The sequence below is a fragment of the Trachurus trachurus genome (genome assembly GCF_905171665.1).
Source record: "Trachurus trachurus genome assembly, chromosome: 2".
Lineage (NCBI taxonomy): Eukaryota > Metazoa > Chordata > Actinopteri > Carangiformes > Carangidae > Trachurus > Trachurus trachurus.
In genome coordinates, this window is record NC_139914.1 from 9,241,197 (window position 1) to 9,259,004 (window position 17,808).

General features: G+C 42.9%; 5 protein-coding genes across 5 annotated transcripts; 2 read left to right on the forward strand and 3 right to left on the reverse strand.

Annotated features, from left to right (window-relative positions):
• Positions 1 to 1,661: 1,661 nt before the first annotated feature.
• Positions 1,662 to 10,741, forward strand: LOC310999565 (gamma-crystallin M3-like; the record flags this gene model as incomplete). Its single annotated transcript, XM_083990039.1, has 3 exons — positions 1,662 to 1,916; positions 9,800 to 10,048; positions 10,460 to 10,741. The coding sequence occupies 3 exons, from the start codon at positions 1,662 to 1,664 to the stop codon at positions 10,739 to 10,741; spliced, it is 786 nt and encodes a 261-aa protein (XP_083846165.1).
• LOC310997552 (gamma-crystallin S-1-like) lies at positions 2,779 to 3,689 on the reverse strand (the record flags this gene model as incomplete). Its single annotated transcript, XM_083987295.1, is given in 5 exon segments — positions 2,779 to 3,048; positions 3,137 to 3,379; positions 3,482 to 3,504; positions 3,507 to 3,563; positions 3,686 to 3,689. Coding segments are annotated over 5 exon segments (597 nt in total).
• LOC310997565 (gamma-crystallin M3-like) lies at positions 5,361 to 6,196 on the reverse strand (the record flags this gene model as incomplete). Its single annotated transcript, XM_083987305.1, has 3 exons — positions 5,361 to 5,633; positions 5,844 to 6,086; positions 6,185 to 6,196. The coding sequence occupies 3 exons, from the start codon at positions 6,194 to 6,196 to the stop codon at positions 5,361 to 5,363; spliced, it is 528 nt and encodes a 175-aa protein (XP_083843431.1).
• On the reverse strand, positions 8,305 to 8,958 carry LOC310999575 (gamma-crystallin M3-like; the record flags this gene model as incomplete). The annotated part of the gene is made up of 2 exons (XM_083990050.1): positions 8,305 to 8,583; positions 8,671 to 8,958. The coding sequence occupies 2 exons, from the start codon at positions 8,956 to 8,958 to the stop codon at positions 8,305 to 8,307; spliced, it is 567 nt and encodes a 188-aa protein (XP_083846176.1).
• A 1,371-nt stretch (positions 10,742 to 12,112) lies between the features above and the next one.
• LOC310998089 (uncharacterized protein) lies at positions 12,113 to 15,489 on the forward strand (the record flags this gene model as incomplete). Its single annotated transcript, XM_083987988.1, has 7 exons — positions 12,113 to 12,121; positions 12,234 to 12,476; positions 12,594 to 12,862; positions 13,490 to 13,544; positions 14,421 to 14,453; positions 14,881 to 15,123; positions 15,217 to 15,489. 7 exons carry the CDS (start codon positions 12,113 to 12,115, stop codon positions 15,487 to 15,489), a joined length of 1,125 nt encoding a protein of 374 aa, XP_083844114.1.
• Between the last annotated feature and the right edge of the window lie 2,319 nt (positions 15,490 to 17,808).

The following is a 17,808-nucleotide window of genomic DNA, read 5'->3' on the forward strand; positions in this document are numbered from 1 at the left end:
AAGCCTGGTTTTACATTAATTTTTCTTTCTGAGGGCATCCAGTGGTGTAACAAGAGCGAGGGGCAGCGTTGCACTGGACAGGGCTTTGATGAATCAGGGTTTTTGTATGTGTATGAATGGGATCAACATCTTGGCAGGGAAGCAAAAGCACTAAATGCCTGTTCATTAGAATAACAAAAGATCAAATCTCATGACCTTTGATCGAGGTTTATAAAACAGCAGTGAGCCTCTGTGTCAGCTGTCTGTGCACGATGAGCCTGATACTGTTTAGATTGACCTCTCTTATCTTATGGAGTTACGCAGTGGAGGTAGTGGTGAGAAAATGTCACGTGTGTGATGTATAGCATTACTCCAAAAGACATTTTCTACATCCAAAATGTGAAACACACAAAACACAATTTTTTTTATCAGTGCGCTCCATCAGTTTTCCTCTATATCATGCCCCTGAACACACCTCACATGAAGCCTGAAAAAGGAAAATAAAGTTACATTCAAGGGCCCCTGTCCACCCCAAGTACAGCCGGTGTAATGAAGGAAAAGCAGCCTGCGATAAGTGAAGAGTGCAGTGCATTTACCCTCTTCTGTATTTTACATAATCATCACCTCAGGTCCACTCAGTCAGGAGGAATTAAGATGCTAAATGACAGTAGCTCCGGCTCTTATTTTAAATATTACTGAGTGTGTGTGATAAGCTCTTTAATGTCTTGAGCTAAATGCTAAAGCCCCACTTGCAATGTTTCTGCTGTTAGAAGAAGGTATCACCATCTAAGTTTAGCATTTAATTGCTAAGTTATAACATTTGCTATTTATCACTAGCCTAATTGAAACAAATGGAAATGTCCGTATTTGTTCAACAGTGATACATTTCCATAATAATGGACTGTCAGGTCCACGATTCATCTCAATGTAAACGTTAATATCTATCTATCTAAATATTGTTGCACAGTAGCTGTAAGGACACTCCATCTGTCTTTTATGCTCTTTTTACGTCTTACAACTAGAAATTGACACATTATTTTATCATTTAATGTAGTAAATATGCATTAAAGTGCACAAAACACAACCAGCATGAGGTACATATGACTTTATCTGCAATAATCCTGGAATATATCTGATAACAATTCAATATTATCATAATTTGCAGCCTCTTGTGCACTTAAAATGTGTTAAACGTAACAGCTAATGTAGTCATTGTGTATACATTATGTATGTATGTGACAGTGTGTTGGGGCGGACGCACGTTCTGGCCCTGGCATATAGTGTTTGCAATCTTTTTGAATGAAAAGGACACAAATGACGCTGGTTGTTTTGCTGATACTGTGAACAGTGACCCCGGGGTCACTATCACACTGTGGTGTTTTTGATGAATAGCGATGAACATGGGCGAAAAGTGGACAACAATAACTCATCATCACACTTTGGTGCATCGCTATACGTAACCAGATTTGCGTTATGAAACCTATTTGGATGACAATACTTTATGCTGTGCCATCACACAGCAACTTTATATAAAAAGGACTGCGGCACGGAGAGCGTCTATTGAGCGTCCATCTGGCCCCCACTAATATAACAATGGGAAAGGTAAGCTCATTATGTGTTGCTACTAAAAAATACAGAATGGAAACAAACATGTTTTTATCATAATAGTTAATAATTAATCAATGCTTTCGCAGATCATATTCTACGAGGACAGAAATTTCCAGGGTCGGCACCATGAGTGCATGAGCGACTGTGCCGACCTGCACCCCTACTTCAACCGCTGCAACTCCATCCGGGTGGAGAGCGGCTGTTTTATGGTGTACGAGAGACCCAACTACTTGGGCCACCAGTACTTCCTCCGCAGGGGGGAGTACTCGGACAACCAGAGAATGATTGGCATCAACGACTGCATCCGCTCCTGCCGCATGATCCCCATGGTAAGCCTCATTCAGCTGGTGTGGGTCACATGCAACAAAGAGAGTGGGCAGGAAAACGCAATCAAGGAAAAGGTCATGATGTGTCAGATACGATATATTGATAGTCTCAAACTAAACGTAAAGAGAAAGCTCATGTCTCTTACAGATTTATTTAAATTAACTTGAGAAGCATCTATTAAATCATTTTCTTAAAGATTGTGAAAGTCTTAACACATTGAATTGAAATCCACCAAAACCAAACGATCACAAGCTGAAAACCAAACCTGTCTGACTCGTGCACTTTGTTCCTCGTGCAGCATCGTGGCTCCTACAAAATTAGACTTTACGAGCGTCCAGACATGAGTGGCCAAATGCAGGAGGTGAGCGACGACTGCCCCAACGTCCAGGACCGCCTGCGCATGTCTGACATTAACTCGTGCAACGTGGTGGACGGCCACTGGCTGATGTACGACCAGCCCAACTACAGGGGGAGGACCTACTACCTGAGGCCCGGAGAATACCGCAGGTACAGCGACTGGGGCGGCGCCAGCCCAAGGATCGGCTCGCTCAGGCGAATCACCGACTTCAACTAGAAGTTGAACTCGTCTTCCTCTTTCTGTTCTCAATAAAAACATGCTGGGATTAAACCGTGTGTGTGCGTCTCTCTATCTAAAAGACATCAGTGTGTGTTTGTGTTTTATCTCAAACTCAACCCCCCTCCCCTAGTGTTTGAGCCTCTCATGTTTCCAGCATCAATCTAAACCGTCCACTTTGACTGCAGCTCAATAAAACAGGAGCAGACACAGCAGAACCGTTAGATAGATTTATTAACAGTACTTTATTGGCTGTGCTTTACATAAACAGGGTTCAGACATCAGCTTTCTTACATGGTGATGCGTCTGATGGATCCCACCCTGGAGCTCATGCTTCCCCACTCGTTGAACCTCCTGTACTCGCCGGGGCGCATCAGGTACTGGCGTCCCCTGTAGTGTGGGTGCTCGTAGAAGATCCAGTAGCCGTCCATCACGTTGCAGGAGTAGATGTCGTTGAAGTGGAAGCGCTCGAACAGGGAGGGGCAGTCGTCGGTCAGCTCCATCATCTGGCCTCCGAACTCAGGGCGCTCGTAGATCATCATCTTGTGAGAACCTTGGTGCTGAAGATGAAGATGAAGAAGTTTATGTGCATCTGCAGTAGAAATGCATCGGAAGAAACCTTAAAATTCACAAAAACCAAGGGGTTACCATTGGGATCATACGGCAGGATCTGACGCAGTCGTTGAATCCCATCCAGCGCTGGTAGTCGGGGTAGTCGCCCTTCCTCAGGAAGTACTGGTAGCCATTGTAGTTGGGTCTCTCATAGACCATCCAGTCCCCGCTGTCCACCCTGATGGAGTTGCAGCGGCTAAAGTGGGAGTGCAGGTCAGAGCACTCGCTGCTGCACTCATAGGAGCGACCCTGAAAGTTCCTGTCCTCGTAGAAGATAATCTGCAAATACACATTTTAGATCAATGTCGGCTCACGTTGAGGGAATCGTGCTTTCCCCCCTGGATAACCCACGTAGCTTGGGAGCAAAACAAGCAGCCTTACCTTGCCCATTGTGTCGGCTAACCTTGGTCACACTGTAGCAGCAGCCGTGGGCTCCACGCTGCCTTTATAACCCACGGATGACCTGTGGCATTGTGATGGCGAACAATGAGCAGGCTCGTCAGCTTTTTCTGGCAGAACAACTTTTTTTGTTTTGTGCGGTCAACAAAGCAAATCAGCTTTTTTCCCCTTTCAGCAGAGTGTTACCCATTGAACCTGCTCCGGTTACTGATGGACAGAGCCCTCTCTCAATCTACAAATAACCAAATGATATAAAATAACAGAAATAAAGCTACAGACTTGGACCATAATGAAGTTGTATAGTACTTTATTACAGTTTTTTAGGGTTGGCATTGGACAGTGAATTAAAACAAGCTTTTTATTGATCTAATAAACATATATTTAAACATCTTAGTACAACAGAACATATATTATTCTATTCAATGTGGTGATTATGCTACTGTGCATGTTGTGTAGCCAAGACTGTGATGATTCTGTCGCAGAAAGTCAAAAAACACCCGAGATGCTGTCCTTTGGTTTGTGTCCGCCTTTCCTACTGCACAACACAGACGGTTGCATTTTGACTTTGAACACATCACTGCCTCTCCTCTGCGCGCTGCAGCACCTTTTATAAGATTTACCACCTCCTGCACCATTGTTTTCTCTATGTCGGTGACAAGTTGTTTCAGGCGGCTTCGAGGTCTTTCGGCTTTTGTCCGGCTTCAGTCGGCCATGTTGTGATGTTGTGTATGGACCGAGCTCCAGAATGTTGTTTCAGTACAGTCGGCATGTGACATGTTTTACTCCGAGAGCAGCGGCAGCATCGAGTGTAAACAGTTAGAAGCTAGTTAGTGTGGGAATGATTGCTTTGATAAAAAAACACATCTGCAGAAACTGATTGGTGTTTTATCTGCTCTGCAGGAAACCTGGAAACCATGTGCTTAAAAACAACACTGTCAAATGTAGAGACAAGCACATACAGCACAGGCCTGGTCATGTCTTTCACACAGTGTGCACAGAAAACTACCAGATTAAAATGTCTTTAAAATTCTCCAAGTTGTCTATAACATTGCAGAAAAACCTAAAATCTTTCAGATGAACAGTGCAAAAAGATGTTAAAATGAGACTCTTATACAGTATAATGAGTCTTAGTAAGTTGATATATTCCATGTATTGTCTATAAAGTTTCATCTCAATCAAAAGTAAAGTGTGAACACTGGTATTCAGTACAGTGGGAACAGTAAAGGACATGGAGGAGGTGAGATACTCCCTGTTTTCATTGCTTTTCTTACTGTACTGTACTGTGCGGAGTGCATATAAGCATCTGCAAATATAGATACAGTATTTTTTTATGATTATTCTGTATTTATGTGGAAATATCGGTCTATGTTGGCATTTATTTACTTTATTTTGCTTACAATACAATAAATCGTGCATATTTTGCATTATTCTTATTTCGCAAGACTGACAAATGTAGTGAGCTGGAGTTTTAGTGTTATCTGAAATGTAGAATATTCTCATGGGTGGTGTTTAGTGATGGTGTATATTCAGATGTGGGTGTCTATAAGGAGAAGTTTGTATGCACATTTAAGATTTGGGAAAATAACTATATGTTTATTTCTTCATAAAACTGAATACATACAATAGAAAAGAATCACTGCTTCAAATCATTTTATTGTGTGCGTCACAAAGTAATAGAGGTAAATTCATGGTGGCTGGATTGCACAGTACAACTGGAACTACATGCAAACAATGCACAAATCACAGTGTCAGGATAAAAACAAGGCTTTTTCTTTCTGCCTCCCACTTTGACAACTCGCTTATATTCATAAAACAAAGCGTCTGCAGAGCCTCTCCGTCGGAGTAGAAGTCACGAGACGAGTTAAGACTCGGTGATGCGTTTGAAGGAGTTGAACTTGGCGTCGTCGGAGCTCATCTCCCGGAGGTTCCTGTACTCCCCGGGCCTCAGGTAAAACATCCGGCCCTCGTAGTTGGGCTGCTCGAACGCCAGCCAGTAGCCGTCCATCACGTTGCAGGACTGCATGTCGGACATGTGGTAACGGTCCTGGATGGACTCACAGTCATTGGTCAGTTCGTGCATCTGGCCCTCGAAGTTTGGTCTCTCGTAGATCCTCATCTTGAAGGGCCCCTTGTGCTGTGAGAGTACAAGCAGCAAACACAAGTTGAGCTCAATCTAGTTTCACTTCCTTCAGGTTTTGTTGCATTTCTTTTGCTGTTGATATGTGCCAACAAAGAACAAACCTGGACTCTCTCACCTCATCTCATTCTGGTAAGTTAAACCACACAATATACATATGCTCAGTGCATTTAGTTGATGCCATACTCATATCCTCTTTATATTTACCATAGGGATAAAGCGGCAGGACTGAATGCAGTCATCGAAGCCGATGGTGTTCTGATACTCAGGATACTCTCCCCGGGTCAGGAGGTACTGCTGCCCCGTGTAGTTGGGCTGATCATAGACCATGAAGGTCCCGCTCTCCACCCTGCAGGAGCTGCAGCGGCTCAGGTGAGAGGCGATCTCAGAGCAGTCGCTGAGGCACTCATACGAGCGGCCCTGGAAGTTTCTCTCCTCGAAGAAGATGATCTGGAGAGAGAGAGACACAGATTGTGTTTGGTAGAAAACACTTTTTTAGTTTTTTAGTAATTCGAGGCTGTGTGTATGTGTCGGTTAGTTTTTGTTACCTTCCCACTCATGGTCAAGCTATTTGATTTCTGTCGCTCATCTCCCTGCTGCTCTGCCTTTTATGCATCATGTGACATGAAAAGAATCCGGCCCTCAATTGTATGAAAGGACCGAGTCAGCTTATCAGCGTGGAAGTCTCTGCTGCATTATACATCAAAGCTGTGCACACTGCACTCGGTCGTGATTAAACAGTAGTTGTGTGGATTTGACAATAACAAAGCAAATTCTAGTTCGTGCATCACTTTTGTTGTTTTGCACCATCATTTTCATTATAGGACACATTTGTTTATAGAGCAGTATGTAACAGATCGGCATGTCGACAGATTGGATTAAAGCCCGTGATTAATAGATGAAACGTGCATTTTGACAGATGAAGTAGATTAATTACAATCCTGTTGTAAGTGACGCAGCGAACACACACTTCCTCAGTGTCTCTGCTGCTGCAGCCTCACTCCCTCTGCTCTGACCTGCAGCTCGCGGTGGCTAATGTTTGCAAACACTTACTCTTTCTTAGATGATCTGCAAAATGAACATCGCCTTATTCTAAGTGTGTCTGCTACTGATGCTGTTCTCTTCTCCTGCCAGAATTTGACCCATATCTGATAATATATATTCAATATTTTAATATGCAGGTCACTGTGGATGAACCCTCTCTGTTGTGCATGATATTATCTTGTGCTCATCTCGTAATCAAACACGCAGCCTGACATGAAGAGTGTGTTCATGCTCTGAGCTGTTAACTTAAAAAAACAAACATATGGCATCATCTTTCTTTTTGCACTGACCCCAGGACAAACTTTTTTTTAGCTCCACCACTGGTAAAACTTGGGATTTCTTTACTGTGTTGTTTAAAAGTGCTGTTTATCTGCAGTGGCATAGGAATACACCAGAGTGATGATATGTACAAATCTAATAATTGATTCAACAATGAATCTTAAAGGTGTACAGAAAAGAAAACTGAATTTGAGCCCACTCTGGATCATAAAATGAATGTGATAACTCATCTTTCAGACGTTGTAGGCCAAACTTTGTGCAAAATTCTATTTTTGAGTAAATCCGGGATGAAAGTGTGTATTTTTTTTTCTCGCATTGGATAATGCAGGCGCACGGATTATACGTCAGCCTGTACACGATTCATCAGCCACTGATATTGGATCCGTCATCCGTCATTCAAACGTCTGAGACACACACACACACACACGGAGCTCGGTTTCGCCCCAAGATTTGAATATCGACCAATCGATAACGACCAATCAAATTCGTTTTCCTTACTCGGGTAAACTCGTGTTGCAGCTCGTGACAACTCGGCGCGACAAACAGGACAAACGGCCATTTCTGTACACCTTTAAAAGACAAACAACATCTTCACCCCATTTACACCTGACATTAACATGGGTCTCGTATCCAGAATTTGACTGGATAGCATTTACACCCTCATTAATATGCGTCTCCAGTGTCCACATTGAGATCCGATTGGGATCCGATCATATACTGTATTTGCGTGGGTAAATTAAAATAGGAAAAAGAAAATAAATAGTAGAAGTATTTCTGCCCATGTAGTTGTACGGTATGGAGATTATGCAGATTACCGTTTACACTTGTGTTTAATGTGGTCACAATCTGTCCCTGACCACCTTCTGAGGTGGTTTGGCCGATTGGATCACAATCTATTACTCAATGTGTCTTGGGTGCGTTGACACCTGTACTTTCATGTTGTCGAGGTCTATCTGATTGCAATCTGATCACTGAAAACTCATGTTGATGTCAGGTGTAAAGGTTTGTTGTTCTTGTCTTTTCAATTTGGACAAATGTAAAATGCTTCCAGTCATGTGGCATTATTTAACTGCATGGTTTTTACTGCAACACTGTACATTGATAACTCATGGAGCATCAATACTAATATGCTAATACTAATACTATTGAATGAAGAGTGGTTTATTCAGAATCTGCAGCTAAAGCTCTGTGGGTGTGTGTGTGGGAGGAAGTCAGTGATTTTATTTAGGATTTATAACTGTATTTTTCATAAAGCATTTTGCTTTTGATCCACACAAAAAAAGCAAGAGAAATACTTCAAAATATGGTTTATTTATGACCCGCAGTTTCTCCTAATGAATTACAATCAGCAGACGTCCATGATGCGTCTGATGGAGGTGATCCTCGTCATGTTGCTCATCCCCATCTCTCGGAGGTTCCTGTACTCTCCGGGCCTCACGTACGCCATGCGTCCTCTGTAGCTGGGCTGCTCAAACATCAGCCAGTGGCCGTCCATCACGTTGCAGGACTGGCAGTCGGACATGTAGAAGCGATCCTGGAGGGACTCGCAGTCGTCCATCAGCTCGTGCATCTGGCCTCCGAAGTTCTCCCTCTCGTAGATCCTCATCCTGAACTGTCCCCTGTGCTGTTGGAGGGGAAAAAAACAGACCATCATGAGCTTCTACACCACCTAGCAACAACAACAACCACCAGTCAAACCTTAAGGCCTTACCATTGGGACCATGCGACAGGAGCGAACGCTGTCCATCATAGCCATGCCCATGCTGCCCATCATGCCTCCCATGCGCTGAAAGTCCGGGTACTCCCCCCTCCTCAGGAACACCTGGTTGCCCATGAAGTTGGGTCGGTCGTACAAAACGAAGCACCCATTGTCCACCCTGCAAGAGTTGCAGCGGCTCAGGTGCATGTGGATGTCGGCGCAGTCGCTGCTGCAATCATAGGAGCGACCCTGGAAGTTCCTCTCCTCGTAGAAAATAATCTGCAGTGGAAAAAAAAACATACAGGAAACGTAGAGTTGTTAGACATCAATGTTTATTACTTGGATGTTCCTGTATTTCTTCAACGTTATACAAATATACGATGTGTTACCCTCCCCATGTTGACGGTTTTAGGTTTTCTAAATGATGCCAAACCAGGTCACTTTTATATAGACTATCACCAATAGTCCACCTTGTTCACCTTTGTGCCAAACATCATGACTCATCATGAAGTTCACGTGGGTGTGCTTTTTTTTCTTTTTTTTTCCAAAGCACACCTCACTTGTTATATTGTATGTTGAATGTAGTTTAGGGAGGTCATGTCAGGTCATGGAAAATGCTAAATGTTCTTCAAATGACTTACTAATCGCAGTTTTAGTAACGATAACAGGATAAAATGTCTGTGTGGAACCCACAGCCACAAAGTTCAGTCTTCCATCTTTAGATTTGATCGTCGCACCGTTTCGTTTTTTACAGAACAGATATGAATTAAATGGTTGAAGTTGCTAGAAATGAGCCCAAATCCAATATTCAGCTCAATAACCACTGGAGGTTCTGGCCCAGTACAGTCTGCCACCCTATACTGCTGCGCTGTATCACAATATAGAGTGATGACTCAAAGGTTTCAGCACAAGCCATGTGGAAATACTGGGGCAGTGCAATGTATAAAAAGGGAAAAGGGTCGATGTTGATGGTGTACATCTGAGATTAGCTCACAAATATCATGACCATGGGGAGGGTAAGTGAAGCTTACAAAATATTTATTAGTAAAACATCCATCACTTCATGTATTGGACTTGGAAATCAAGTGATACAAGACATGGAGATCTTTCTCTGAGGTGCACTTCACATTGTTTCCTGCAGATTATATTCTACGAGGACAGGAACTTCCAGGGTCGCTCCTATGAGACCAGCAGCGACTGCCCCGAGCTCACCTCCTACCTGAGCAGGTGCAACTCCTGCCGGGTGGAGAGCGGCCTCTTCATGGTCTACGAGAAGCCCAACTTCATGGGCCACCAGATGCTGGCCAGGAGGGGCGAGTACCCCGACAACCAGCGCCTGATGGGAACCAGCATGAGCGACTGCATCAGATCCTGTCGTATGATTCCCATGGTAGGTGGACGAGTTTTACACGAGAGGAGTTGCAATAGTAGATAGAACTGGAAGGAACTAGATAGCACAGTTCTACAACTGTGCTAATTAGTTAGTCGAGCAAATGCAAAAAGCAAATAAGCTTCAATTCTGCAATAAGATCGATCCAGGCAGGTCCCTTTCACTGAAGAAAATTCAGTTCAGAGTCTGGTGCTAATGTGGCTGATATAAATAGTGTTTGTGTGAAGCTGCAGCATCTCAAAATATACAGTAAGAATACAAGAAACTCTGAAATTAATATTGCAACATTTTAAAGATGAACAATTGGAATCGATTGCCATACATTTTTAGAAAAACCTTCTCAAGAGCAGTGAGTTTTCTTGATAAAGCTTCCATATAGTTGAGTCACTGGCCTGATGTTTCCCCCTCCAGCACCGCGGACCCTTCAGGATGAGGATCTACGAGAGGGAGAACTTCGGAGGCCAGATGCACGAGCTGATGGACAACGACTGTGACAACATGATGGACCGCTACCACATGTCCGACTGCCAGTCCTGCAACGTGATGGACGGCCACTGGCTGATGTTCGAGCAGCCCAACTACCGGGGCAGGATGCTGTACCTGAGGCCCGGGGAGTACAGGAACCTCAGAGAGATGGGGATGAACAACATGACGAGGTTCAGCTCCATCAGACGCATCATGGATTCCTGTTAAATCAAAACCCCCGAAATGTACCTGCTTACAAAATAAAACAAAGCTGAAATCCACAGTTTCTAATGTCTGTATGTCATTGTAATGATAAATAATAATCACAACTTCCATAAGTGAACATTTACTGATTTGTAAATGTTTATTTGGCAATGCGTTCCAACATTCAGTGTTTGAGTGAGTGAGGTATGATAAGCTTTTCCAGAAAAATCAAACCCACAGAAAGACAATAAATAAACAGGAAGCTGGTAAAAAGTCCAATTAGTTTCCTGCAAGCACTCAAGCAAGTTTTCAAAACTGTCACTGATTGCAACAGTGACCTCAAACCTGCAAATCTGTGCAGACTGATTTTTTTATACCACACTGAACTAAACTAAAATAACCAAATGCGCAAAAATGATGTGCACAGGATCTGTAAAGACCTAAAGCACCAGGCAGAACTGTGCATTCATGGCAAGGGATGGGGAAAAATGTGACCAAACGTTAAAAATCAAATATGAAACAATGTGTTTTTTAAGGGTTTCAGAGAATTAACCTTTAAAGATGTGACATCTGTGTCAAATCTTAATTAAAAACACGAATCCAGTCTCAGAATGATGTGTATATCTCAAAAACCTTTGATCTCTACGTTAATAACATCATAATACATTGCATTGTATTCAAGCTCTGCTTCCACACCGAATAGAATGCTAAAGCTACAAGATTTCAAAGGTAAAATTTGCTAATTAGCCATAACAGGCGTGTAAAGATGCTTCAGTTATGAAGAATCAAGTAAAAAATCTATTCTCTGCAACGCACCAGGATCACTGTTCAGCAAAAATACCAATGCTCTGCAGCAACAAAACAAAAATGAAAGTAAGAATGAGCACAGTGCGTGCGTGCGTGCGTGCGTGAGTCATCCAGTTTTGTGGGAGTCATCTGCATTATTCAACTTAAATAAACTAAACTTTCTCTAATCTTATTATTTCTTATTTCTCAACTCTTCTTCCTGCTTGGCACTCTGCAGTGGATGTCGCTAGATTCAGAAAGAAAAAAATGTCAATTCAATTCAGCAGGGTTTATGCCAGACTTCCATGATGCATTAACATTTTAAAGCTGCCTATAGCTGAAAACATAAGATGTGTATTTTTTGTCAACTCGAGTTATTTCCACTCCCTATCTGCCACCGACCGTCTGCCTTCACCGTTCCAGCATGTGTTTGATACAGAGTCATCATCAGACTGGAACAAAGGCAAATCAAAGTGCACCAAGCCATTTTGCTGATATGTAAATCTACCTCATTTGGGTATCAAAGACTTGCCACACTCTGCACATTTTGTTTATCGATAAATACTTTGATGGGGCTGCAGCAAAGAATGAGGATTACAGTGCATCCAAATGGGGAAGGTAAGATAAAAGCTATTACAACCGGTGTATTTTTTTCATTTAGTAACGATGTGTTTAGTTTAAGACCAGTGCTGTTCACATATTGCATTTTTTTTTTTTTTTTTTTTTACAGATCACATTCTTTGAGGAGGCGAAATTCCAGGGTCGCTGCTACAACTGCAGCAGCGACTGTGCCGACCTGCACACATACTTCAGCCGCTGCAACTCCATCCGGGTGGAGAGCGGTGTGTGGGTGATCTATGAGAGGCCCAACTACAAGGGCTTCCAGTACATCCTCAGCCCTGGGGAGTACGCCGACAACCAGCAGTGGATGGCCTTCAGCGACAGCGTCAAGTCCTGCCGCGCCATAAAGAACGTAAGAGTCACATGGGTTTTTTATGTCTATATGTGCAAGTGAAGGTGGAGACCAAAGCAGAGCTAAAATGTGCACTTTTTGGGTACTGAGATTTTATTCCTCAATCCTCTCTTTCAGATCTATGGCAGCATTTGGAAGTTGAGATTGTACGAGCGTCCAGAATTCGCGGGGCAGATGGTGGAGTGCTCCGACGACTGCCCCTCGGTGTACGACACCTACAAGCTGCGAGAGGCCTACTCCTGCGTGGTGACCGATGGCGCCTGGGTGTTTTACGACCTCCCCAACTACAGGGGGCACCAGTACCTCCTGGAGCGGGGCGAGTACCCGCAGCACGGCGACTGGGGGGCGTCCTCGCCCGGGGTCGGCTCCTTCCGCAGGATCACAGAGTTTTAACCCGAACCTCGGAACGAGCCTGAACCAGGAAGTGATTGGAGACCTTTTCAGATGCATTCACTGACACGCAATCAATAAATAAGAAGCAAACTCTGACTGTGTTCTTATGTTTTTTTTGTAAACAACTCTTGTCCAAGACCAAAGCATATGTGATCACGATGTAATTATGTCATATTATAAAATAGTAAAGTGAAGTAAATTAAAAGACCTGAAGGTGTGCCACCATAACTTGAGATAACTCATTAAATTTTCTGCCTTTCAAAATAAGTGGAGTGAGATTTTTATTCCAAACACAAACTATTGCACCTGTTTTCAGTTTATACAGTTTAAAACAGGAATTAAAATGTGAACTGTGGCTTCTCAAAACACATAAAGCTGCACAATTCTCCAGCAATTCCTCCATCTGGGTGTTCATTTTTGATATTACATATTATTTCCATCAATATAGAACATGCACGATGTTATTCATGTAAAGAATAGGAAGAATGACTCGAGGCAAACCCATAGCCGTATAGTGCTAAAGGTGCAGCAGAGTTTTATTTTTGCAGCAGTGATGTGTAAAGCATTGGATAATAATAGGACTTGCTGCTTTTTCCAGAGCGTTCAGCTGCATTGCACAGTCTTCATCAGCAGATGGAGTTAGCGCAGGAGAATAACATCATCTCCATGATGGTGGTAGGTGTCAAACCACAGCCTCCAAAGATTAGACAGCACCCAGTTCAGTGTGCGGTGAATAAAAATCAGGATCCGGTGTCACCTGTGAAGTCTCTGGTGGCTTCCTGCAGCAGGCTCACTGACTCAGCTCAAAGCGTTTCATATCAAACCAAATGTCCTACTGTGCCCTTGTTTTTGTCAGCACGCTCTGCTGCATCCAGTGGCTTTGGGACGCTTTGCACTTTGCATTTGCATTGTTTAGGGAAACAGGATTGACTGCATCAGAACAATGTGATAAGCCTGGATAAATATTTGAATCGCTGATTGAATAATCCAGGTCACACAATGCGAGCCATGTGCTCAGTTATATTGTTCTTGTCCTATAAAGAGAATATTGGATGTAGCTGCTTTAATCCTTTTATATAAAATACAAAATGTATTGATATTAACTATGTTTTTAATGTAGTATGTGCAAACTATGTGTATGTTACAATAAATGTACTTCACATCTTTTATGCACATTTTTATTCAGTTCATTTTTATGTCTGAGACAGAAGCTTCCAGCATCACCTCCATGATGCAGCTCAGGCACTGAAGGATTCTGGGTAACCCATTGGAGGTCATTAAAGTGAATTTGCAGCAACATCACCACTGACAACTCTTGTTCAATGCAGAGATCTTGAGCGAATATTTTTCTAGAGTTAAATGTCATTCACAATTTTTTTTTTGAAACACTGAAACAATTGCAGCATCAGCTAATGTGCCAAAGTTAATGGAGAGCCCATTTGAATGACAATCGTTCCACTGGCGATGCATTTCATCAGGCCTCGTATAAAAGCGGCCCATCCGCGATAGCTACAGTGTGAATGAGTGGTTTGAATTTGATTGGGTGAAGAGAAACATAAGGTGATTATGGAGCGAGCGGGGAAAGTGAGTACTGCCTTTCTGTTCAATATAATAACTAGAACTAATTCATACTAACTGCTCTGACTGTTTGGTAAATGCTCATTAAGATTCAAAGAGCTGCTTGATGGTTTATTACATGTTTGTTTGTTAATGATCCTATGAGAATTGTGAACTTTACTAGTCAAATTATGTGTTACCTTGATTTAGACAAAACTTTAAAGCTGCAGTGATTGTTTTTTGTTGGTTTCTTTTTGAATGTCAGAGCATGTGCTTTAGTCACCGCCTACTGTAGACCTTGGTCCCAGCTGCAGAACTTGGAGAATTAGATGTAAAACCCTTTCAAAATGATGTCTCAGTGCAACATTAACAAGAAAATCATTATTCCAAATGCAGATGAGCTACTAAGAGCAGTGGCAGTGTTTGTAGTATAGTTTGTAACTCCTTCTTGCAGATCTTCTTTTATGAGGACAAGAACTTCCAGGGTCGTTACTACGAATGCAGCAGCGACTGTCCTGAGCTCAGCGCCCACTTCACCCGTTGCAGCTCCATCCGGGTGGAGGCCGGGGCCTGGGTCATCTATGAGAGGCCTCAGTACACGGGCTACCAGTATGTCCTCATGAAAGGAGAGTACCCCAACTACCAGAGCTGGAACGGCTTCAACGACACCATCCGCTCCTGTCGCCTCATCAGATATGTAAGTCCTGGAAAATCACCTTCATCCAAAAAAAACATTTCAGTGCAGCAGCTTTAACTCACCTGTGTGTCCTGTGTGTGTGTGTGTTTAAAGCCCTCCAGCAGGCACAGGATCCGCATCTATGAACGTCCAGATTTCAGCGGCCAGATGATGGAGTTCAGCGAGGACCTGCCCAACCTGCAGGACCGCTGGCGCTCCCGTGACGTCCACTCGGCCCACGTCCAGGACGGCACCTGGGTCTTTCACGAGCACCCGAACTACCGGGGGCGGCAGTACCTGCTGGAGAAGGGAGAATACAGGCGACACTCGGAGTGGGGGGCCCTTCACTCCTCTATAGGCTCCATCAGACGTGTTGTGGACTTTTAGACACACATCAAACCTGCAAATAAAAGCAGAGGCACTGCAGCAGAACGGGTGTGATTTCATTTAACATGTAAAAATAAATGATGATGTAAACGTCTGAGATTCATCCTCTGGGAACATTGCATTTTGAATGAATACTTCCTGGAAAATTAGGCACCTGAGCTTCATTTGCATGCAACTGGCTGTGAGTTGGGTGCTGATGGTTTAACAACCCAGCAGTGGGTGCTAAAGCTCAGAACAAAACAAAACAAAACAAAACAAAAAAAGGCTGCAAAAGCCCGTTGATGATTCAGGAGGATTCACCAACATGGAGCCGTGGTGTCAGCAGCCATTGTCCCCAGATGACACATCGGTGCCTAAACACAACTGAGCAGCATTTCAGCAGCAAAAAAATAAAAATAAACAGTGTGTTGGACAGCTGTGATCTTTATTATTAATGACTGGATAACATTTAGAGCTGCAGACTTGACGGATTATCAGAAAGTGTCATTAATTAGTGACTTGAGTAATGGTAACTCACCAAACAGACAGATCTTTCACTCAAAAATTGCCGTATTCATGATTTATATCACATCCCTGATTAGGAGGTTGTTCCAGTCTTTAAGGTACATGCCGAATCTGGAATAATTAAAAGTAGAAACAGCTGATAGTCGCTGTAGAGCTGAGATTCAGATATTTGGAAAGGAACATAAAATATATGAGCAAAACTGTGAGGAAACAAACTGGAAATAAATGTTTTTCTTTTGTATGATTGAGTGCAGAGGTCATCAGGCCACCAGGGTCTATGTGGGGGGTGTTAGTATGAGCACCACCTGGTGGTGTGAGGGTTCAATTACACAGGACACGTCAGGACGTCATCTCTTCTGATCTAATCAACAACCAGGAAGCTGATGAATAGACTGAGCTCAGGGCTTCCAACAACAAGCACCAGATTTAAAGGCCCCATGGCATGAAAAATGTGATTTTGGTTATTTTTTCGTGCTTGGGGAGGTCTCTGGGCCACGTATATACTGCCCCATGCATCAAATTGGTCATAAACGGAGAAACACACACCGCCCATTTGTAGGAACATTCTATTTGAGACGAGCAGATAGCACTTCCTCCTTTCTGTGATGTCACACACAAGGTAACTCCGCCCACCGTGACCAGTTGTTTTTTTTCAATTTGTATGAATGCAGCTTAGGTTTCAGTTACTTGCCTGTGATTGGCCCGACCACATGCCACTCTAAAACAGTGAGCCAATCAGAGGAGAGGTTCTCATTCTCTCTTCTGATTGGCCAAATGACCTGTGCCTGTTAGAACTCCAGAAAGAGGCAACAGAAAGGGGCAATATAAACGATATTAAGCAGATCACAGGTCCTCAAAACCAATGATACATTTTGTTAGGGATATCAGCAGGTAAATAAACCCAGAGAAAAGTGCACAGCATGGGGCCTTTAAGAAACAATAAGTTCTTAGTGAGAGAAACTGGTCTTGATTCAGGCCACGGTGTGCTGGGTCCAAACCTGCCCCCCCTCCCAGGAGGTTTATTGCAAATTGTTTCAATGCTTTTTCAATCATCCTTCTCACAAATGAGCACAACCTCTGTGGACAGGGCCATAAATCAACTTACTGATAAAATTCAAGGGTCATATTTGCAGCAGCTGTTCTACAGTATTTATTATGTTATTATATGTCATAATTTTGAGTTCCATTCATTTCTTTTGTCTTTTCAAACTATACACCCTGTTTTCACTTTATTTCCCTTTAAAGAAAAGCTAATCCTTCCTCCACCACTAAAAAACACAGATACAACATGATATTTAGTATTTAAATGTCATTTTAGAGCGTCAGCAAGTGAAGTGAAGCCGTGAAGAGATGCAGAGGGAAATAAAAAGCAAGAGAACAAAAAAACATCATAAACACAACCTGTGGACACGTTTGATAAGGAATTGTAACTCTGCAGTGTCTAATTTCCTGTGACAGGATATGTTGGATGATATCATCTGCATTGATCTCCCAGAACGGAAGAATAAAAAAAATCAGTGATATGATACGTACACAGTAGTAGAGACGCGACGACCGAGTAAACAGGAGACGTTGCAAATGAGTAACAGAGGCGCTGAGCTCAGCTGATGTTTGAACTGGAACTTTTATCACACACACACACACACACACACACACACACACAGATCCGTTCTGGCATCTCCTGATGCTGATCAAGCAGGTTCTATAAACAGAGCACAAACAATCAGTACACCATGCAAAAAAAAAAAAAAAAAAAGCATCAGAACAGGTCGTCCAGTCTGAAGTTATTTAAAATGTGACAAAACCTGCATAACT